General features: G+C 37.5%; 1 protein-coding gene across 2 annotated transcripts in view; it reads left to right on the forward strand.

Moving 5' to 3' along the window:
* Nucleotides 1-732: 732 nt before the first annotated feature.
* RBBP8 (RB binding protein 8, endonuclease) overlaps nucleotides 733-23,979 on the forward strand; it is a 38,217-nt gene continuing 14,970 nt past the window's right edge. Inside the window, exons 1-7 of one of the 2 annotated variants that reach the window (XM_058802250.1) lie at nucleotides 733-777; nucleotides 8,016-8,236; nucleotides 13,307-13,349; nucleotides 15,710-15,805; nucleotides 17,831-17,943; nucleotides 19,456-19,531; nucleotides 22,581-22,747. In XM_058802250.1, coding sequence (XP_058658233.1) covers nucleotides 8,125-8,236; nucleotides 13,307-13,349; nucleotides 15,710-15,805; nucleotides 17,831-17,943; nucleotides 19,456-19,531; nucleotides 22,581-22,747 — 607 coding nt within the window. In that variant the 5' untranslated portion in view covers nucleotides 733-777; nucleotides 8,016-8,124. Of the gene's footprint in view, nucleotides 778-5,202; nucleotides 5,428-8,015; nucleotides 8,237-13,306; nucleotides 13,350-15,709; nucleotides 15,806-17,830; nucleotides 17,944-19,455; nucleotides 19,532-22,580; nucleotides 22,748-23,979 lie in introns of those variants that run through there. The other variant, XM_058802242.1, reaches the window with a different exon arrangement.

Consider the following 23,979-nt stretch of genomic DNA (forward strand, 5'->3'; position numbering starts at 1 on the left):
TCCGTCTCCTGGGAATTCTCAATTTTGCCTAACTTTAAGCAAAACAATTACCATTCTCTTTTGCGATGTGAGAAAAACCCATATCAGAATCAGTGGATACAAACCACTAGATACAAAATATCTATATTGGATTATGTAAGATTTTATGGTAGTCACACAACAGGAAGCTTCAATTATGTTTACTGCCAGCTATTTCCAGGCTGATGCTAAAATTAATATCATTCTTTTGTAGAGTGCCAAGAAAAAGGCCCCTTGAGCCTCTTAAAAAAATCAATGAATTGAAATCACTTTCTCATTAGCTGCACTGTAAGTGTGTGTAAAATTTTTTCTTCAAAGTGTAGATAAACAGAAAAGAACATAGGAAAATTTTATAGTCTCACAGAGGCTGATAATACTCATCAGGAAAAAAAGTTCCATTTCCTTATATTCTCAGTTGATTCTGCTATCAAATACATAATGAAAACTTGCTACGGGATAAACCATTCTCCAAAGAAAAATTATAGCTGGCTGAGATATATGGTTTACATAAGAACTCTGTGTAGAGCCTCTAAAATGCTACAAGAGAGCATTGATTTCTAAAGCTATAAGATTTTAACACAGAACATGTTGAATATATTTAAAATTCAAACTAAATAAACCACTTTTTCAAAATGCTGCTTGCCATCCCCTCTCCAGTTTTACGTGTTCTGTTTCATTTGGGTTTTCTTCAGCTGCCTTTTTTTTTCAGGGTGCTGGAAGCGCAGGGGCTATTGTTTGGAGATTTCTTTTTCCCAAATGGTAAGTAAAATATTACAAATATTACTTCCTATATGTTGTTTCTTTTCTGTCCCTGAATTCATGTTGTTTACTACAGTAAAAGGTAGGTGGCATGATTTTTTGCACACATCTGTTAACTTTTACTTCAGCCTTCCAAAGCTGAGATAAATATGCAGAACTACTCAAACTGGTCATGTTACCCTGAGTAACATCAGTCTGAGCAAAACATTTCCACATGCAGTTAACACAAATAGGTGCTGCTGCTTAGAGCCTGAAGACCAGGAACACCACATGGGGTTCTGCAACAGCATCCCTCAGGTTACTTTTTTGGTTTTTTCCCCCTCCATCAGGTCTTCCTAAGAGACCTGAGAGTCTGGGTTGAGTAAGCCCGGGCAGTTTCTGACTATAGATGAGGAGCAGTGAAAGCACTTCAAAGAAGAGGGCTCCTTAAAATGAACAGTGCTACTGGCATCAGGAAATTTGATCTTGGCTCAGTTTCAAATGTGGCTACGCAAGCAGCTTGAGAAGAATCAAATTCACCTAGTGGGGTGATGGAGTGGCTCCTCCCTATTTTTCCAGAGAAAGCAACCACCTGTGCCAGACAGCAGTGGTGGGGTCTGCTGCCTGTGTGCCTTCCCAGCTGTAAGAAATCATGCTACTCAGAGCACTTCCAGTTCCAACACTTCCAGTTCAAATCCCATTTAGGTAGCAGCTGAACTGTGCCACATACTCTTATTTACTGCATCTGAAGTTGGGCTCCTTTGGTGTCCTTATTGGCAATTGCAACATAAAATGCATTAAATTAACATGACCAGAGAATTAAACAATATATTTATCCTTCAGTTGCAGATCTGCAAGTTGAGGAGGTTGTGAACACCCTAGCCATGTATATATATGTGTGATATATTAAATGTGATGCAAATATATAAAGCCCTCACTATTTTATTTTATGCACACACATATATATATATTTTTATTTTATACACACATACATATATATATGCAAAGAATGAAATAGTTACCTTTGTGCATAAAGCAAATAAAATATTTAAACAGGATATGCCATTGTAATTAAAATCTGGTTTTAATCTTTACATCTAAATTTAAAGTAATGGAAACAAAAAAAAAGTAAGCTTTCTGCTAATATCTTTTAGCCCTACTCTGTATGCATATGCAGTGAACTATGTCATCTGCTGCTACCCGAGTGGTTAGAAACACTGATGAAGCCTCTGTACTACCCCTCAGAAAGGGAGGGGGGTGTGTGTGAATTAAAGGCTATTTTGAATTTTATCTGTGCTGCAACATTGCAGTACTCTTACAATAGAACTTCAGTTATTAGCTGAATTGCTGGTAAATAGTCCAGCCATCAAGAAGAAAGGCATTGCCACTAAAATGTAACTGAAAATTGACAGCTCCACCTACTATTATAAGATGAAACAGTTCAGACCATCCAGGTCTAAAATGGGCTAGGACAAAATAAGATTCCTGCTGTGCAGAATTGCTCATGGATAAGGGTTCTGTCACCTAGTTCAATGTGCCACAGTAAGGGTTATTTTGAAATCTGGACACAAGCCACGACACCACAGGAAATTTCATATCTGTTCAAGCACAGCAACGGTGAAGCATTTTTCCCACAGTTTTATTGTCTAGGTGTGTGTGTTTACTCTTATGAGGTGAATGAGATGTAGTTCCAGTTAGACTAGTCATCTCAAGACACCCAGTGTGTGAATGTGGAATATCAGACTCTCCAGTAATTTTCTGGCACATTCAATGAGCCAGGAATCTATTCAGTGGCCAGCTATGTGATTATGGAGTACATAAAATCAAATAAATCTGGAAGGGAGATAAAAGTAAAGTTCAACCGTTAACGTTAATCCGTTTCCACTTACTGTGGAGTAGATAAGGATAACGCTGTAGAAGTCAGAGGATTTATACTGCTGTAAAGATCAACATGAGAGAATATGAAAACAAACAGCTCAGAGTTTATTGGGAAATAAAAGGGATGACATAATTATTTTCCAGAGTGCTTCCTATAAATAGTAAGAAAGGTACAGTTTATGGTAAAATATCTGATCGATCAGCAAGAGGACTATTTTATTGCTACTTATCAGATCTGTGCGTAGCTTTAAGACATCTGCTTTTCTTAATATGAGGTAATGATTGCTTGCCTACATCACAAATTTTTCGATTAGAGAAGCTTCAAAAGTAGAATGAAAAGCTGCCAACAAGCATTATTTAGAAAGACTGGAGTGTCTATCACAACCTATTATGACATGACAGCTTCCTCCAAAACACCTAGCTAATTTTAGTTCTCCCTTATGTCTAGTGATCTGATAATGCATCAAACTTACAATTTGATCTTACAATAAGTAATCTGCTGCTGAGGTCCTGAACAACATGTTCATTTTATTTAAGTCAAAAAATAAGTGGTTAAACAATGATAAGGAATGAGTAGAAAAGTTAAGTACATGATTTTTTCAAAATACTTCATGGTATGTACTTGATGGGAAACCAAGAATATTTTCAACAATGGGGAACAACAGATTTGAAGCTTGAATCATGAGCCATCTCCTGTCGGACAGTATTTCAAAATACCTCAAAAATGTTGAAATAGTATTTCAGATACACTTTTGTTTATGCCGTAGCTCCTTATTTATGTTTTCTTGAGACCAAAATGATCTGAGTAATGTAAAAAGAATTAGATGGAACAGCTACTAACAATTATGAAATACCTGAACACTTAATTTTTTAAATATTGCTATGAACAATCTAGAAAGTATATGTTTGCAGCACTGTCCCTTTCAAACTGATCACCATTATGTCTTCTAGTCATGCCACCAAGCTGTCTCTGCACAAGTTCCTATATGTATCAAAATGGTCCAGTGGAATCACGTGAAGACAGAATAGTAATAGTGAAAAACTCTGTTTTATTTCTATTTCATCACTAAGAACTACCTAAAATCAAGAGGTTTATCTCATTGCAGACAGCAGGGCTGGTCCCAATGAATGAAGGAACATTGATCTGCAATTTGGGCAAAAAAAAAATAACATTGAGAAGTAACAAAAAAATTTAGCAGCCTTATATTGTACTAATTATATGTGCCTACTGGTTCCCATATTCACACAAAACACAAGAACATGCCTAAGCTGCTCTGTTGTACAGTAAAATGATGAGCCATGGAAACTGTTAAGATCAAGAGGGTGGGGGGAAGCCCTCCCACAAACTTCTGTGTGTAAGCCCCAGCAACCAGAATACAAATACTGGGGCACAGACAAGATTTAACAGCACAGCCTTAAAGGCAAGGCCACTTCTGGCACAGTTGTACACCCCGATGATCCTTTTTACATCTAAATCAGCAAGAACTTCTTTCAGGAAGGCAGGGGCAGCATTTGTTTCAATGCAGGCTTCTGCTCACATCCTTGATTTTCCAGAGTGTTCTGTGCCTGCTGTGACACTGAACTGCGGCACCAGCCAGGGCTTGGCTTGTCCCCTTGACTGTCCTCTGGCAGCTCTCTGTGGAAACCCCAAGTACTGGGCCAGAGGAGGAGAGGGCTGAGACAACACCTGGTGATGTCAATGAACAAGCATGAGCCAGCAGTGTGCCCAGGTGGCCAAGAAGGACAATGGCATCCTGGCCTGTGTCAGAAATAGTGCGGCCAGCAGGATCCTGTACTTGGCACTGGTGAGGCCATCAGCCTTGGGCCCCTCAGTTCAGGAAGGACAGTGAGGTGCTGGAGCATGTCCAGAGAAGGGCAGCAAAGCTGGTGTAGCGTCTGGAGCACATGTCCATGAGGAGCTACTTAGCCTGGAGGAGGCTCAGATGAGACCTTATGGGTGTCTACCAGGATGGAGGGGGCAGCCAGCTGAAGGTTAACCTTTCCTCCCAGGAAACAAAGGACAGGACAAAAAGAAGCGGCCTCAGATTGTTCCAGAGGAGGCTTAGGTTGGACTTTAGGAAGAGTTTCTTCTCAGAAAGGGTGATTAGACATTGGAATGGACTACTCAGGGAGGTGGTAGCCACCCTCGCTGGAGGTGGTAAGGAAAGACTGGACGTTGCACTCAGTGCCGTGGTCTAGTTGACACGGTGGTGCTTAGTCAAAGGCTGGACTCGATGACCTCAGTGGTCTTTTCCAACCCAGCTCATCCTGTGACCCTGTCACTGTGTCAACCCCGCCACCCGAACCCCCCGGCGACCGCCCGAGCGGGGGCCTCAGACCCTCACGCTCCCCTCTCTCGCGAGAGCAGCGCGGAAGCCTCGCGAGAGCTGCCCTCGGCCCCGCCTCCCCTGGCGGGGAAGGCGCTCGCTGCGGTTTTTCCTATTTTCCCGCCGCTGGCGCGCGGAGCCGCCGGGAGCCAACCAGGTAACGGCGCGCGCTCTCCTCATCCTCCGCCGGGGAGCGACCGCGAGCGCGCCGCCCCCGCTCCGCCCCGGGGACGGGCCCAACACGGCCCCTCCGGCCCCGGGACCCCGCCGGGCGCTGCCCCGCCTGCCCGAGGGAGCCCCGTTTTCTCCGTCTGGGAGGCTCCCGCCGCTCGGGACAAGCGGCGTGTGGGACATGCCATACCGCTCCGCTGGCGTCCCGGCTGCGGGGTGTGACCCGAGCCTGGCGGGAAGCTCCCAAGTGTTGGTCATGGCAGGATTTCCCAGAGCATCCCGGCGTGTCTGTCGAGTGAGTTTTCTGTGCGGTGTTGGTGCAGGAGGGAAAGGAGAGCGAAGTTCACCGCCGGGAAGTGCAGCAGAGTTGAGTTTGTAGGAGCAGCCGGCGGGGATCGGGGCCGTCTGCTCCCCGCAATCCCGGAGGGGCGGTGTGGCCCCGGCGGAAAGGTATCCGCACCGATAAGCGGCCTCGGCGCGTTATCAGTGCTGATGGATTCCTGGAGGCAGTCACTGCTGAGGCCGTGGAAAGCCTGACGGTGCCGGAGGGAGTCGGGTTGTAGAAGAAGAGGGAAATAAATGGAGGCTTTCAGGTGGTTCTATGAAAGCGGCAGTCGGCAGGATAGCAGCAAGGCAGGACGTCCGGGAGAGGGGCTGGCTCTGTGCTTCCATCCCCAAACAGCTCCCAGTGCTGACCCTGCCTGCCATCCAGCTCTGGCGCTTTTCCCCCTAAGGACTGGAAAGCGCTTCCTTGGGGCTGGAGACTAAGCCATCATTTTACACCTGTGCAGCTGCCCAGGCCTGTCAAAGGCTCCACTTGAACGCTTCTTGCATTCCCTGAGTTTTAGGGGAGGTTGAACCATCTGCAGGAAGCAATGTATCATTTTGGGATCTTGAAGCAGATGAAGCTTGGGAAAATGCCTTGCTCTTTTTTCCCTATTTGTAGTCGGTTGATGCACTAATAATTTGCAAAAAACTTTGAGGGGGTTTTGTGTATTTTTTTTCTTGCAGTCATCTTGGGGGAAAAAACCCAAAACAAACCCTACGGACACCATTTATTGTCTAGAGTCAGGTGACTTTTCCATGGGGATGAGTCATCTGACAGACTTAAATCTGAAACAGTAAGTGAAAGCAAGCGTGTGGTTTTCACTGCCCTAGTGCTTGATAGAGAAAAAGCTTGATCCTGAAACATCTGTTGAAGGTGCAAAGCCAGAGTTTAAAAGCCATTCCTAATTTTACTAGGCAACTGGTTCCACAAAGAAGCGTTGTAAGATGGCTTAATGTGGCTGCACACAAAGTGGAGCATTTCAGCTGCAAAGATGCAAGCAAATCACTGTTCAACTTCTGTTGAAGACTTGTAGGCATTGCTAATTTCAAAGGGTAATTTTATTTTCTATTAAGGATTTCTCTGAAGATAACGTTTGCTAACATGAAGCCCATATCCTGAAATAGGCGCTAAATTTGCTATGGATGGAGGTTAAAGCAAATGTGGAGCTGCTGGCTTCATTAGTGTAACATTTAAATATCCTTATACTATAGAAAGCATATAGATCAAGTGTTTTTGTTGAGAATAATGTTTTGTTCCATATTTTTATTCCATTGTAAAGACAGGCAGACTGAAAAAAAGTGACTTAAAACGGTGCACAGAGAGACGAGACAGGAGAGTGGAACCAAAGCCTCCAGGCCCTACACTTGGTTACTGACCACTGGACTGAACATTTTATTGTGGTGAATCTGGGGGAGCAGCTAAACCAGCAGCTGCATTCAAATACTGTTGAGTTGTTTGAAGGCTTTCAAGATAGGAAATGCAGCTTCTTGACTAATCACAGGCCTTGTATCATCTCAGCTATAGCTTATACCTCAAAAATTGGAGAGCAAATTGTTCCTTCCATTTGGCAGAATAGGCATGGTGGTTTGCTTGCTCAAGTTGCTAATTTAGGAATAGTACAAAATATCTAGGTTTTTTTTTTCCTTACTGCATTTTGTATTACAAGGTCACAGAGATATGTCCACCTGGTACTGACACTCCGTGTTCAGAAGTGTTTTTTTTATAAACTGACTGCTTAAAAATGGGGAAAACTTAGAATGCCCAGTTTCACACAGGGAAACTGAAGGACAGAGATTACAGGAGTATTTCAGTATTGGACACCCAGTGCCAGTAGAATTGAATCTTGCCTTGGCTCAGGGCCAGATCAGGACCATGCTTCCTCTACAGTTTGCCTGAGAGCATCATCTCTGTAAAAAATCCTTCAAAACAAGTGAAAATTATGGGTAAGATTATCCTAAATTTTCTAGGCAGTCAAGCTTCTAAGACAGAGCTAGCTGACTTTGATTGTTCTTCTCAAATATTAATGTTTTGGAGATGTATAGATTTTTGTGCTTACTCTCCAATTTTTTTTCATCAGGGAATGGGAGTAATTTTATTAAAAAATCATGAACACTTTAAGGGGATGTGAGTTTTTCTTTGTAAAAGGATGTCATTTGAATCCAAGTTTATATAAAGGATGTATACAGACAAATCCATCTCTGATAAAACTTTTGACAAATGCTTTTGCTGACAGCCAGATTTTGGCACTATGACTTACTTTTGGAAAACAGGAATTCGGTATAATTCTATATTGAGATTAAAAAAAATAAAGACTCTTAAGTGTTTTAACCTAATTTTAAATTGGTAGCTTTTTAAGGAGAGGAAAATTCTGTTAGTTTGTAATTACCTGCAGCAAAATACTTAGCATCATCTAAGCTTTCAGGGTGACTGTCAGTGTGAAAGTGTTTAAATACATATCCTCAGCAAGGATAGACAGTAAATTTTGCATTTGATCCATGGCTACAAGTTATGCTCTGATAAATTCAAATGTAAGTGTTTTCATTCTGTTGTTACAGATGTACACCCCTCTTCAGAAACAGTTTCATAACTATGTAATTTAAAATATCAAGTTTGAGAGTGAGCCCGTTCTGCAAGTCAAAGAAGCTGGGAGCAGGAAAAATCAAGATGAATGCATCTGGAGGAAGCTGTGGCAGCCCTAGTGCTGCAGAACCTGCAGGAGATTTCTTCAAAGAACTGTGGTCCAAACTGAAGGAATGTCATGATAAAGAAGTACAAGGTAAATCATTGAAGGTTGGGTTTCAGGTTAAAGTTGGTGTTTGTCAGTTACCACAGGAAAACTTTGAACCAAAATATTCTGCATTGAACTAAATAGATTTTTAATGTTTTCAGTTGTGCAGAAAGTTGGACCTGATGATTACAAATGATCCTTAGAGATTGACCACCTAAGTCTGGTTTAACAGGATTAAACTATCAACACATATAAATTATTTACTAGGTCAGTGAATAAAAAGTAACACAATGTTACATGGAGTCTCTGCTTGCCTACAAAATATCTATGTGTTACTTCCCCCATAATGGAATGTGATTCAAATTTCCAAACCATGTTATTCCATGGATTATTTTCTTTTTCTTTTGGCTTTAGTTACTTCAGATACATTAAAATTATTTGCATTGTTTATTTCCCCTATTGATTGTGCAAAATCACACTGCAGAATAATGTTACTGAAGGGAAAATTATTACTTCAGATTTTAGTGTTCTGCATTTTCTTAACAGAATTTGTAATGCTTTTATAATATGATTATTCTTACATTATGTGACTTTTAGTAACAATTTACTAAAGATTGGCTGTTACTGTCTGTTCATTCTTCAGTAATTCAGAAAAGATGAATTATTGCACTATGTGTATTGCTATTGTAATATTGTTTTACAAGGACTATTCACAAGGGATTTTTGCTAAAAACATTAAATAAGTTAACATTTTGTTCTGCTAATCTAAAATCACATGATCCGTTCTTTTTGGATGGAATTGAAACAGTATTAGACTGTGTCTTCTAAGAAGTTTTACTTTATTTATGAAATAGTATTTATATTAGGCTGGAATAAAAGTGGTTGAGTTTTTGTAATTTAAGAGCTGTAGTTATGCAAGTGGATCTTTACCTAGAGCATTTCAGTGGCCTTGGTTGTTTCTACTACCTTCAAAACAGTTTCAGGTATTTCCATTTTGGCCCAGTTAGACCATCACTTCTTGGTTTCAAAAACTCTTGGAGATTGTTTTATAATTAATAAATGTTACATGCCTCCTACTGAAAGTCTTGATTCAATTATTTGCAGCACTAGGCTGTGACACTGTTGTTGATTATTAAAAAAAACAGACCAAACAAGCAACCCAAAAGCATATACCAATATGGCAACTGGAAAAAAAACTATAGCAGACAGTAGCATTTCTTTACATTAACATATGGCCTACAGTTTTACAAAAAAAACCTTTTTTTAATAATTATTTTATAAATTGTTGATGGTTCTTTTTGGAGTGGGTGTGATGTCAACCACAGATAAACGCGGAAGTGCTGGCAGACTGGGATCTGGCAATCTGTGGCATGTCTGAACAACAAAAACTTAACAAACAAAAAGCTCTGATGTAGAGACTTGGGTTAAGTGACCCTTTCTCTAGTTTCTTGGGGTGTGCAGCACGTGATTTGCAAGTTTGGGTTTTCTTTATGCAAGCAAGATACTCTTTAGAATGCATGCAGGGTGTGGCCAGGTAATTTTGCCACCAGGCAGTCTTTTTCATGCCTAGCCCTTTGTCAGTATGTCCCACACTGTGTTAGGTAAAATTAGGTCTTCCATGATAACATCAAAGACATGCCTGAAGGATAGTTAATTTTTTCAGAAGGTGGGGATCCTCTTATAGAAAATGGTACTGGAAGATATTTTAGAAACATCAAACACAGACTTGCCTAGACTTTGCTTGTTTCTGAAGTCTATAAATAAGAATTAAAATTGACTCATGAGTTTCCAATCTGAATGTCAGCAAAAATTATTTTAAAGGTGGTAGAAGGTGGATTAAGGGAAAGTTAGTAGTTGTTGAAAAAGCTTCTTTCATGTACAATGTACTGAACACTGAAATGGTGGAATTCTTATTTAAAATCCATGAAAAGTAGAAATTATGACACGTGAACTTGACATGGTCAGACATGCTATGCAAGTTATATCTATAGAATGTAGACTGAGGAATACTTTAAACTTCTGCAGTTTGAAAGGGATTTTATTGAATTTTGATATTTCTATATTGTAAAGGGTGTGTTTTTTCACCATTATGTGAAGGAATCCAGCTTCTTGTTCTTTTAAACTGATCACTTCCAAAAAGATTCAAATGTTGATCTTCTTCAGCCAAAAATAGCTATTATTTAAATTAAATTCATTATGAAACAATGGGTAGGACACCTACATCCCAGTTTCCAAAATGTTGGTTATGGTCAGTGTCAGTTGACTTTTCATGGAGTTCAGAAGTGCTCAACAACTCAGAATAATGGTTATTAAAACTCTTTGCTTTTATTTCCTACGTGTGGGATACTTCTGTAGTGCCCAGAAGATTCAAAGGAATTTAATACTTTTTGTAAACTGATTTATTTCTACAGGTGGTAATTCTTACCTCTTGCTTGAAATAATTATATAAATGCTTGCTGCATGTCAATCAAGATGGTTTCTGAGGATTAATTTAAATCTGAAACTCTAAAATATCTATCAGTGTGGAGATGTGAGCAGTATTTTATGTAGAAGAATGGTCTAGGTTTTTTAGTTATTGCTTACCTCTGAAAAGCAGAAGATATCAATGGACAAAAAACTGTAATCATAGAAGAAGAGAAACTTATGAGGAAAGCAATCTCATTGATAGATTGCTGTAGGAAATGAAATGGCTGGAAGTTCCTCAAAAGTAAATAATTATAGAAAATAGAGCTGGAAGGGATTTTAGGAGGTCATGTAGTCCATCTCTGTACCCTTGAGGTAGGATTATGTCTGTGTCATTGCTGACAGTAGCTTGTCCAACTTGTTTCAAGAAATCCTCGCTGATAAAGATTCTGTGGTCTTCCCAGGCACTATCAGCTTTAAGGAAGTGCATTTAATGCTTTTGAAAATTCATCAGAACAGAAATCACCATAGCCATTAATTGAAATATTACAGCTATATAGTCTAATCAAATAACAAGTTTCATAAAATAGTTTAATTAATCTGCCTAATGACAGTTTAAATAAGGTCTCTGTTGCTTTAATAGGTGTAGAGAGTCATTTACTAATGCACTTACAAGCTTTAGCTAATGTAGATTTATATAGTCTACAAATTGTCTATTCCATAAAAATATTGTGCAAAAGATAAAATTGAATTGGGAAGAGACATAGTGTAATTCCACAGAGTTTTATGTGCTCCCTATGTTAAATAAGGAAACCTGAAAAAGCAAAGCTCCTTAGATGAGCATGCTTGAAAACTCTCAATGCTCTGGAAAAGCAAAAGGGAGAGACTACAGCAGATGGAGTAATTCAAGGCTCTTGGGTAAATTTAGCAGACTGGTTTCCTGCCTTCTCATTGCAGTCATTTGAACTAGGAAAAAATGCAACTTTTAAGTTCCTAGTTTAGTTCCTCCTGAATTCAGGTGAGAGGGGAGATAGTGTTACCTGTAGCACAGTACTGGGCCTTTTGAGCCCTGCCTCTTGAATTGGTCGCTCAGGTTGCCAAAGTTACAATCCTAAATGCTGAACAGACTACCTGTTCGTACAGGAGATGCATTGTTGTGCAGCTTCATTCCTTCCCATGGGTGTGGGGCAGCTTTAAAGCAAGCTTTATAGGGCTTCTAATTGCAGATGCCTAATTGACTTGATGAATAGCAACTGCTTAAAAAAAATAAACCCTCTTTCTGTGCTGATCTGCATGATAGAACACAACTTCTTACAGGTGCTGAACACTTGGAGATAAAAGAAATCTTGCTACATTTCCTAAGAATTTTTAAAGTAGTGTGCCTGCATTTTTAACTCATTGTCTCACTGGCATCTTGTAGCAAGTATGGGTTCACTGAGTCTGTGGCTGGCTTGACATTTTAAGTGGCCTGAGGAGTGAACCTTCTCAAGCAATTAATTTTTCCCTTAGAGCTATTCCTAGTTGAGTGTGGTAGTGGAGAAAAAATAGTCTGTTAGCTGCCTTAACCTACATTTTCTATATTAAGATGAAGTATCAGCTCTGTATTTAGGCTAAAATTCAAAATTGTCTGAAGTTTTCTTACAAGTGTTCTGGTTTTATAAGTTTATCCTGCTATCCTAAATGAGTAATGCTTTTCCATGAGAGCTTACAAAACACCTAGTGTTCAACCTGAAGTTGGTAGCAACCTTTCATAGTTAGAAGAAAATAACCATGCTAGATGATGTTATTTTCTGATGTGATATGGAAATTTCTCTTGGATTTCGTTTAAGAAACTGTTCTGTCATTGGGATCTGATTATTTCTGTTTGTTTGGAACAGGAATGGCCAGCTTGTGTGTGGGTAATATCACATAAATTTCCATAACACTGTGTCCTGCTTGTTAAATTGTTTTGTGCACAAATATCTTCTTGTCTCTGTGCACATACAAATGCACCCAAGGCCTTGCAAGCAGATTGGCTGGACAGTGTTCTGTCCCCTGGGCTGTCAGCTGCTTACTCCTGCTGAGAACATCAGTTGTATTTGAAAACCTTTTTCCTTCTGCTCAGAATATAGAGTTAGGAGCATAGAATTCTTAGGGGGAGAAAGGCCACAGGTGAAATATCAATCATCAATTCACTTTCAGATATTCCAAGGAAGCTTTGACTGAGGGAGTTTGGTAGCACATCTCCAAAGAAGGATGTTGTCCTTCTGTGCTTTAAAGCCTTGAATCACATATTTTTATTGTTTCCTTTTTGCATATACACTGTAAAGCATTTCTCAGTTCAGTGATTGGATGCTTCATTTCCAGTGTTGTATTATGAATTTATGTGCACACAGAACATATTTTATACTACTTCTGTGGGCATAGTCAATGAAATATTGACAGTGCTCGCTATTCATATGTGGTTATTTCACAAAGGTGTTTGTTTACTTGTGTAAGTTGAAATCTGTGTTTGCTTAAGTCCTTGTTTCCTGGAGATCACAATGACTGTATTTGTTTTCAAGATCCTGTAGAACACCTTCAAAAAGTCCAGAAGGAACCTTTTTCTCTCCAGATTAGTGACATTTTTTGTCTCTCTTTGCAGATAACAGTGGCAAACAGGGAGTTAATTTATTGTCTCAATCATTTTTTAAAATCAAAATTCTATAACATGTAATTCTTCTTTCCACTTTTCAGGTTTACAGCTGAAAATATCTAAATTGAAAAAGGAAAGATGCTTGTAAGTACTCATCTTAATGATATAATTTATTAAAGGAGAGTCAGAGTCCCATTAATGAGATGCAATTCTTGTAAGATCAATTAAGGTTTCATGGATTCTTCCTTTAGATGTGTAAAAACACTGCTTACTTTAATAATTCAGCTAAAGTTGTCTGAAGATGTACAGAGCTCTTTACAAGGTGTCTTATTTCTTAAGTATAATTTTTAAATTAAATAGTTGCTCATTTTTAATCTGAAATTATGAAATTATCCCTTACTTTTGATATTAGCTTGCTGTATCATAAGTTGCTTCCCTGTTCTGGAATCTTAGCTTGATCAGTCAGTTTTCTAGATGAGAAATATTATCAGTGATGTGACTGAACAAGTACCAAATAGGTTACTCATTGTTTGTTGGAATCTTTCTACAGCTGCCATATTGTGGTTACAAAACTGTTACATAGGAGGTCTTGTTCTCCTTGCTGCATCTGAATACCTGGGGTTTAGTATTTCAAACTTGGTAATCAGCTGACAATGAGCACCTTATTTTGTGTCCCTCTCCAGCATTGGAGCTAATGACTTGTAAACCCTGGGTCAGAGACCGGCCATTATGCAGTGCCTTCGTAGCCACAGAGTCTGTCCTGTTTATCAGGTGCGCTGGAATTATAAGGAGAGAAAACCCAACCAAAAGCCTAGTTCCTTCTGTTGTTTTACTGTCTTCATGGGGCATTTTACAGGGTTTAGGTGAAAGGCATGTAGTATTAGTGTACATTAATATCTTACTTATTTATTGCAAATGACTTAATGCCATAGGATGACATCTAATTGACAAGAAACAGTTTTTAAATTTGCTATTTTAAGCCTCCTGTGAGTGGCATAAACAAAAAAAAAGAGGGAATTTTTTGTAGATTTACTTTTTTGTTGGAGGGAATTTTTAATGTCCTAAACATCAGCAAATACAGCCTGCTTTTGTCAGACTTTGAATTTTGTCATGGCCTGGCTGTACTTGGTTAGTGAACTGAGGTAAGAGACCTTTAACATTTTGCGTTTCCCAAGTAGAAGTACAAGCCTTAAGTAGTCCCTCATGCTGTTTACATGTAACTGTTTTATAGGTTGAATATGCAATTGGAATGGCCTGTGTGGGTCTGTGTGATAGTACCAAAAAATAAAGCATCTGTATTTAAATTTAAAGATTAATAAAATGTGACCATACACTGTAGAAGCTTCCAGCTATCCCATTCACTTTATGACCTATGATTGCTAGTTTCTTGAACTACTGTAATGCCAGCAATATGAAAATGTGGTTGGCTAAACATATGTTAAAGGGATAGTGCCAATTTAAAAGTTTGTTTGTGTAAAAGAACTGTATCAAGTTAGTAAATATGTTTTCATTTCCTGGTGTGTGTATGTGTGCTTAACAGCCTTTCATGAGCCAATTTCATGTCTTCCACAAATAATCCATCTCAGGCACACTGAAAACAAACAACTGCTTTCATGGATATATACAAAGGATTCCATGATAGAAAGAAGAACTGGGAATTTCTCAGAAGTTAGTCACTGTCATGTTGCACAGATTCAGGCACTTAGCTTTTATTGAACATTAATATCCCTGTAGAAAATAATCATGTCTTGTCACTCATACCATGTTTGCGTCTTGAAGAGTTGTTGTGATCTAATAATAACATTGAAAGGGAGCTGAAATTGGGGAGTTAACATGACTATTTTTCCTTAGCTCTTTTAAGGAGAAAATATTCTTTGTCAATTAGTTAGTTTTGATTTTTAGAGAAGGAGTTTTCTACAAGATGAACTGCTTCTGAGCGTTTTGTAAAGAGACTTCTTTTGTCTTTATACATATTATGGGAATATATGCTCTACAGAGAATTTCTTCTTGAGGAAGTAAACCTCGAATGGAGCTAAAGACTTTTCAGAGATTTCCAAACTAATGTGGTTGGCCACACTGCAGAATTTACTCACTGATATGCCAAGAACAAAATGACCTGTTTGTGAAAGCTCCCATTAGATTCCCTACAGCTCCACAACACAGCAAGGTGCAAGAGAAGTGTTTGAGTTTATTCTCTGAAATTGTTGCTTGAACATTGTTAGCTTTTATGTCTCGACTGTCATTAATTCTAATTTTTACCTGAACAAAAGGTATATAACAGATCACCTGTATTATGAATTAGAAACTAGCTGCATCTTTCCTCTAATTTGCAAATTATTAATAATCAGAAACACTAACTTCTTGTATGTTCAACATAATGTTTGTGCTCATGATAATCACATTTCCCGAGGGTATGAAAGAAACATGACAGAGAAAATTCTCTAGTGAAAAAGTAATTACTGCAATTTAAAGCTAGAACTAATTTTTCCTCCTTTTCTTTTCAGGGATGCAGAGAGGCTTGAAGAATTCTATACCAAAAACCAACAGCTCAGAGAACAGCAAAAAGCACTTCATGACACTATCAAGGTTTTAGAGGACAGGTGAAGTACTGTCTTCTGGCTTTTGACTTGGCTGAATTTTACTCTTGCAGAGTAGCTCTGGATACTTTGCAAGTTGAGTTTGTTGTGTTTTAGTGTGGGATTATTGTTTTATATTTTTTTTTAGTGAGCCAATTCTTTTCTAATGCAATGCAAATAGTGTGTTATAGAGAAAGGTGTAGAATTTACATTTTTCTGAAGAGCAATCAATAAATCTATAACATATATATTTATTTATCTCATCTATGTAATTAAACATAAAATCAGTAATGGATAAAAAGAAATAATTTCTGTTTTCAAAGTGCTTAACTTGTTTAGTTCTGTTTCAATAGAAGTTAGAATAGAGCAGCTTGGAAGCAGACAGACACTTTCAGGTTTGTTCTTTTGTATCCATCTTTGTACAGTTAAATTTTATATTGATCAAGATGTAATACAAGTACAAAACCCAAAGGCTATATACTATGTTGTGAAACTAATGAAATAACTCACTAGGAAATGTTTCAATTTGAGGGGGTGTTTTTTACCAATTGCCTGGTTTACCTAAATTTGATCACAGGTTCCATCTGTTGCCTTTTTTCGGACTTAGGTGTTCTCCTCAAATTTTGATCCATTCTGCCTTTTCTTAATTTGTTTCTGTTTAATCTGGTGCAGCAAAGCAAAACTAATAGACATGAAATTACAGTGCATTTTTCCTTCTTTAAAAACTATACCTGTTTTGGAAAGTATATGTTAAATTTGCTGTTAATAGGCTCTCAGAAGCTTTCTAGGAGCAGGAGATGGTTTACCACTGTTCCTGTGCTACTTCAAATTTTGAGCTGTGATACTCTACTTTTACTTTCAACTCCATTCTCATGAAAGGCATTAGGGATAAGCTTGTAGCCATGCAGGTAATAAACTTTCATACCATGTAAGTAGAGAGGCATTCATGGTCTGGATGGACCTTTCTAATCCCTTGGCAGATTATTACTCACATTGTGAAAAACAAAAGAAGTATTTCAACTGACTTAATACAAGGAAATTGTAATTCTATGTTTGTTACACATTCAGATAAGCTAGTATGAAAAGGCATTTCAGTATTTTACTCTTGCCATAATTCTACAATATTAAAACACCAATAAATAAGTATGGCTTTTGCTTCCAATATTCAGCTGTGAAATTGGAAAGTTACACAGTTTGTTTAGTTGGGATTTAATACTTGATGTAGTAGCATCAGCAATGGAGAACTTTTGACTAACTGGTTTTTTATTTAGCAGGCAGAGTCTGGTTTTCACTTTGGTAATATTGTTAGCTTTTTGCTGTGTACCAGAAATAAATGCATTCCATTTATCAACTATAAAATGAGCACATATTTCATTGCATGAATGAATGTGTCAGGTGAGATGGAGTGATTCTAACCAGTCCTTTTCTGATCATGGATGTGTTTTAAACAGCTAATCTGAACTATTAGAGACAGTGGAGTCAATGCCTCTCATGAACTTTTGTGTCCACTTCAAATTGTTTGTGCTTAGATAAAGGGTTTCACATTTACTTGGCAGTTGTTAAGAGTGAAATTGGTTTTTGTCCCTTTTATTTTAGTATTTTGCTTAATGACAGTACATATCCTTCTTAAATGAGGTAGTAATTCTATTTAGTGAAGTGATTTGCTTATTTGTGTTTTCTTGAAGGAACTTTACATAAAATGGTGATTTACATCCAACAGTATTTTTAGTAGGATGCCTTACAAAGGATTTCAGTGGCAAGGTGTAGCATGCTCCACTTTGTTATATAAAGTAATGCAGGTTGCTTTGGAATTATCCAGTACCTACAATCATTTATGCAAATGTTAGAGCATATAGTATTAGATAGTTCAGAAATCTCAAAACATTGCTATGTGAACATATGAAACAACAGTACTTAGTGGTGCTCTGCGTAGCTCTCAGAAGTTCTCTGGTTTTCATTGTTCAAAAGGTCTGTTAAACATTGGTATCTGCCTCATGCATGGCAATATTTTTTTAACAGAGGGACCTTTTTCTGTTCATTTCATTGTAGATTGAGAGCGGGGTTATGTGATCGCTGTGCTGTAACTGAAGAACATATGAGAAAGAAGCAGCAAGAGTTTGAAAATATCCGGCAGCAGAATCTCAAACTTATAACTGAGCTTAGTGAGTTTTATCCCCAAGCCTGAAGACAAAACATGCTATTTTGTAAACTAGTTCTCCAGTAATTCCTGTAACTTGATATAATTTATATGTGGTGTGTTCAGTAAGTCCAAAAAGTTCAGTCAGGGGATACTTAACTGTACAGTGTGAAAATATGTGACATACCAGTGACTAGTCATTTGACCCACCTTCTGAGATTGAAGTGCTGATACTGAAAGTGAACTGACGTGGAAAATCTTACACTGTAAAGTAGCTACTTTAGATAAAATGTGACTGCTTCTGTTTATTCCTACAGCCAGAATGATTGCCAGCTTTCCTAAGAAAACCCTGACTTCAAAAGGAACTGGTGATTGCAAAGTATCAAGTTCAGACAGAAGTGGATCCAGCTTGTGTCCTGTAGTTGATCTTGGACTTTAACTGCAGTAAACCCATAACTGTCACATAACCAACTGAGGCCACAAAAACTAGCTTTATACCTGGCAGCTTGTAGCCAGCTCATTTTGATATCAAGAAATAGAACATGTGACACAAATTACACTGTTTGTTTTGGGTGATACACAAGCAGGACAGAATTATGTTCATAAAGAGAGTTTGGAAAGATTGATTGTATAAAGCATACAATAATAAAGGAGAGAATTTTTGAATGTTAATGGTATATTTACCATTAATTATTTTGTATCATTTAGTTGTCCGACATTAAATGAGATTTAAAATACAGAAAATGCTAGACAAAAAATAACTTTTTGGTGCTTAATTAAATTATGGAAATACTATGCTACTACAGAACACATCAGTGTTTTAAGGACTTCTAATATTGAGCACTTACATAAAATTATTCTGAGTTGTGAGTTTAATGATGAACAGCAAACAGGGTACAGCCAATCTCTAAATATAGCTCTGAACCTTAAAAATCAAGGTGGCACCTATTAGGTACAAATCTTGAGCTGTGACACAACAGTAGGCTGCCATGGGTTTGACTTGAGATCTGTAGAACAATGAAAAAGATAATTTGAGGAATCTAGAGGCAAAATAGACGACAGCAAAATAAAAACAACAAAAAAAAATTAAAGTGGACAGAAGAGTTGGAGCTATCACTACATTAGTTTGAGACAGCATGGCAGAAAGGCTTAATGGTTGCACTAGTGGCTAAAAGCAAATTCTAATTGCTTTGTATTTCATAGATTATCCTTAGTCTAAGGTAGCAGTTTTGTCCATGGAGGCAAGTGAGCAATTCACTCATCTTTACAACACAGTCTCACTTGTGTGTATGTGGACAAAAGTAGTTAATGATTGTGTAGAACTAATGTTGTGATACAGTAATTGTGTCACCTCTGCCTTTTCTAACATGTCATTTTATTACTTTTTCAATGACTGGCCTGAAACTTAATTTTTGTAAACCACAGAGAAGGTGTATGGTATTACATTTTACAATTGGTTCTGTTTCCTTCAAGGACAAGATTGTTCTGTTAACATGTGTATATTGATTTTTTAAATACTTTTTTCTATAAATTTCAGTGAATGAAAAAAACAACTTACAAGATGAGAATAAAAAGTTAACTGAACAGTTCCAGGAATTACAGAAGGAGCTAGAGTAAGTTTTGGGTTGTTTGGGATATTCCCCCATTCCTCAGTAGAAATGTCTGGGAATATAAATATCAGTTTTTAAGTCTTAAAATCTTGTTTCCTCTTTCTGATAGATAGACTGTAATAAGGTAGTCTACTTATAACAACATAAGCCCAGCTGCCTTCTGTTGTGCAGATTTTTATTTTCTTTTATCTGTGTGCATCTTGCTTTAAACTGAGAGTAAAACTGGGAGAAGTGAATTTATCATAGAAATTTTTCTTGACTTCTGATCACAGTGTATAGCAAAGCCTTACGTCTTATGCTTTTATTCTTTGGTTGCCTCTTTACCTTTTCTTTCCTCCTAGACTAAGACTTCAGAAAAGTAGTTACTTAAATAGTCAAAAAGTCCCATGGTCTTGCAATACATTTTTAAAATAAACTTACTATAATTTTGCAATTTTAAAAGAAAAATACTATAGTAAATTTTGAAAAAAAGACATAGAAATAATGAGCTACAAATTGACTGAAATTTTAATCTGCTATAGTAAGAATGTGCCATCTAATGTTGCTGTTAATATGTGAATGTGGTGTACTGTGCAAGGCAGAGGTAGTGTTCCTTTCTTGTTGTGGTCTGACATCATCTGAAACTTATCTCACTTTTCCCCATCTGTGACTAAGTTGTGTACATGCCTGGGAGAAATGGGACAGGATGTGTGGACTTGATACAGAAGGGTTTTTATGCATGTGGCTTATTTCTTGTCTCTGTCAGAATTCAACTTCAGTAGGGAGTGAAACAACTAGAGTTCAGTTCAGAATGACTACAGCCCTATTCCTTTGTATTTCTTGGTTTGTCTCCCATCTTTGCACCTTCATTGTCCTTTCTTTTTTATGTATGTATTTAATTTTCTTGGGGTAACATACTTCATGACTCCAGCTTCCACTAAAAATCTCTGGCCAATGCAGGAAAGCTGACAATGACCAATGTCACAATATGTTATTTGCTTTGCATGTTAGGTGATCATTTAAATAAGTGCAGAGTTGAGTGGATGAACAGTAATTTACAAGGATGGAACTGCAGTTTTAATACTACTGCATTTGGTTGGTTTGGTTGAGCTATAGTCACGGTACTTTATTTAGAATTAGCAACTTAGATTGATATAATATCACATTGTAGGTGCAAAGTAGCAGATTGTTTCTACTGCATGATATGAAATCAGATTTTTGCAGTCTTCTGTATTTTGTAACCAAGTTATAATATTAGGAATAAAAACCTGAGAATTCTCCATATAAGTGAAATCAGTGGAAGTGTAGAAGAACTATGTTATCTGATCCTTTATGACATTGAGATTTCATTATGCATGGATGGGAGCAGCAAGGAAATTTCTGCAAAACCTCTCCTGGGGTCTCGGATAAATCTATGATTCAGAAGTTATTTATTACATAGTTATGATGTACAGTATGTATGGCAGCTGCTTCATTTGCTGGTTTTTTTCTGTGATGGGATGTAGAAACTACCTCTTGGTTTATATAGAAGTAAGGTGCAGAGAAATATATTTTTAGTAGGTTCATTTGTCAAACAAGGCCAGTAAATTTAAAGAGAACTCAAACAGCTAACTTAAATTTGCAAAGTAAATTGATTAGTATATTTCTCTGTTGTTTATTTTGATTTTTGTCTTAAGAAATTGCTAGTAGATAATACAGTTTTCCAGTGCTTTCTTTGTAAATGTGCTAGAAAAAAGAAATTACAAAATCACACAAGGGATTCATCAAGACTTGAGAACATTGGTGCATCAGTATTTGTCATTAAGGGTTCAAAGTTAGTAGTGGTAAAAAGCCTAACTGCAAAAATGCTTTTTGTCTCAAGCCAGACAGCTTTTTAAAGTTTTCCATTACCTTTTTTTATATAAGATGTTGTGGTTCAGCTTCAATGCAAGCAAAAATTTATCTGTATTTCCTCTTCTTCCCTTAAATCAAAGCCTTATATCCTTCTCTTTATAGTTAGGAAGTTATCTTTTGGCCTGTGTTTTCTCTTGAGAATCTTAAGAGAAAATGCAACTGCAGGAAGATGACCAAGCAGGCTGAGTTAGATTTCTGTGTGCTTTTCTTTTACTGTCTCTTCCACATCTCACTGCTACCACCATAGGGCAGTTAGCCCCCTGTGAAGTACTAAACAAACTATTTTAAATTCAAAGATCCAAAATCAGTCCTTTTTTGTTGCTATTTCCTTGCTATGTATAGATAGAATTTTTGGAAAGAAAAGACATTGTTTGTTACACCAGTTTTTATATACTGACTCTCCAGCTGGCTGCTAGAGCTGACAGTGTGAGAGAAGGTAAACTTCATAACTTACCTTGTATTTTACATTACTTGTTTTCCGTGCTTTTTACATTATTTCCTGAAGACCTTTTTGAGTTAAGTTAGAGGTAACATCAGTGCTTTGGAGAGGGATTGCTTTGAATACAGTGCTATTCAGTACTATTTGAAATTGTCCAAAAGCTTTTATTTTGTATTTAAGGCAGTATTTCTGATCACTGAATATATTCTGAATTGGAAAGGACCCAACAAGGATCATCAAGTCCAGCTCTTAAGCAAATGGCCCATGCAGGGATTGAACCCAGGATCTTGGTGTTATCCAGCACCATGCTCTAACCAGCTCAGCGTCATAAACTGTGAAGATGTACAGGGATTTCCATACAGGGGAGGAGACGCTGATCCATCCATTTCGGCATCCTTTTGCTAAAGAAGCACCTGCTTCAGAGGACAAGCTATAACCTCTACAGTACCTACCTTCTTCTGGGCAAAGGGGCTTCCATAGTGCAGTTGTATGTTGACTTCAAAGGTGAAGAGCTAGGGTTGTATTCTGTTCTTGGGCTTGATGGAGCAATTGTCAGTCTTTTGTTAGATGTATCTAAAATCTGGGTTGAATATAACTTTTTTTACAGTGTAATGTTATTGAGGTGGCTGTATTTCCAGAATTGCTGTGTTCTCGTACTGTGCGATTGTCCTGCTTGCTGAAGTGAAAACTCTTCATCTTGCTGACTTGGACTTTTATTTGACCACTTGATTTGGTCTCCAGGGTGCAAAAGCAGCAAGCAGTGGAGGCAGAAGAAGTTATTCCAGATTCTCCAGTTCTAACATCTTCATTTTCTGTGGTTAATCGTATGAGAAGGAAAAAAGAGAATAGGCATGTCCGATATGCAGAACATGCACCCCCAGATTTGGAGCTTAGGGAAAGCAACAGTGGTAAGAGGATTTTTTTTTTTAATTAATTAAGGGCTAAAGAAAAGGATGCTGTATAAACTTGATTGCAAAGGGCAAAAACTAAAAATAACAAACCGCTGTGCTTTTTCTTGCTCTGCCTTTTCTCTTTTTATATGATAATGCATTGAGTCCAGGGAAAAAATTCTATAGCAGTAACTGTTATATCAGTGATATGCTCAGAACTTATCTCAACCTTCTACCTTTATTCACCCATGTGCATATGCAAATGTAAGTTTTCCAGCCTATGTTTCTTCTCTACGTGCAAATTGGCTGATAAAGTATCTGTTCGGTTTTGACTTGTGCACGCAGCAATGTCACCACCTAGTGGAGAGTGAAATAGATATTTTGCCACATTCTAAAAGTATTCTGCAACTGAAGTAATGTAACTGGAACTGGTAGATATCTACATGATCTCTCTGTATTCCACACTGTTTGCATTTGTTTTGTGACTTAAATTCAAAAGTACTGTGTGCCTTTAATTTCCAGACTTTGTTCTGTCAAGAAATAGAAATGTGTCATAGAAATAACTCTAATATATTTTTTCTACAAAAAGTATTTTTGTGAAATAAAGCACTTTGTGCTTGTATTTTATTGATACACAGGAAATATTATCATCCAGATCAATTTATCTTGTGGCATAAAAAAAGATATTTTAAGTATGAATACATCCAAGTATTAGTCTTGACTAAAAGCCTCTTCCCAAGAATAAAAATAGGATAACTGTGGGATGAAAAGGGTGGGCTGGTTATTCATGCCCTTTATTTTGCATTTGAAAATTTTAGTGCTGTGAGTAGTTTCTCCTTTCTAGGCATACCTATCTCTCTCCATATTCTGTATAAAAAATGGAGCTACTAAATGAATCCAAGGTTTAATATGTAAGCAGTGGTGTCACACTTAACTATCACAGTTAATGGCTTTGAATAGCTATTGGTCATCAAGGTAGAAAGGACTGCATGGCATATGTTTGTCATGATTCAGATCTCAGGTTTTTCACCTTTTTATTACCTTAGCTGATGCAGAACTTTGTTGCCTTGGATGTTTCATCGTTCAATAATTGTATTGCCCTATTAACAGGCCAAATACAGCTTGAATAACTATTTTTATGTGGTCAGACTAGATGGTGGTGTCATTTTGTGTCAGTAGTGTTTTAGTCCTGACTGGCTGAAATAATATTTGTGAGAAAAAGAATTAATATATAATATTTATCATGTTTT

Source organism: Ammospiza caudacuta, chromosome 1 (assembly GCF_027887145.1).
Source record: "Ammospiza caudacuta isolate bAmmCau1 chromosome 1, bAmmCau1.pri, whole genome shotgun sequence".
Taxonomy (NCBI): domain Eukaryota; kingdom Metazoa; phylum Chordata; class Aves; order Passeriformes; family Passerellidae; genus Ammospiza; species Ammospiza caudacuta.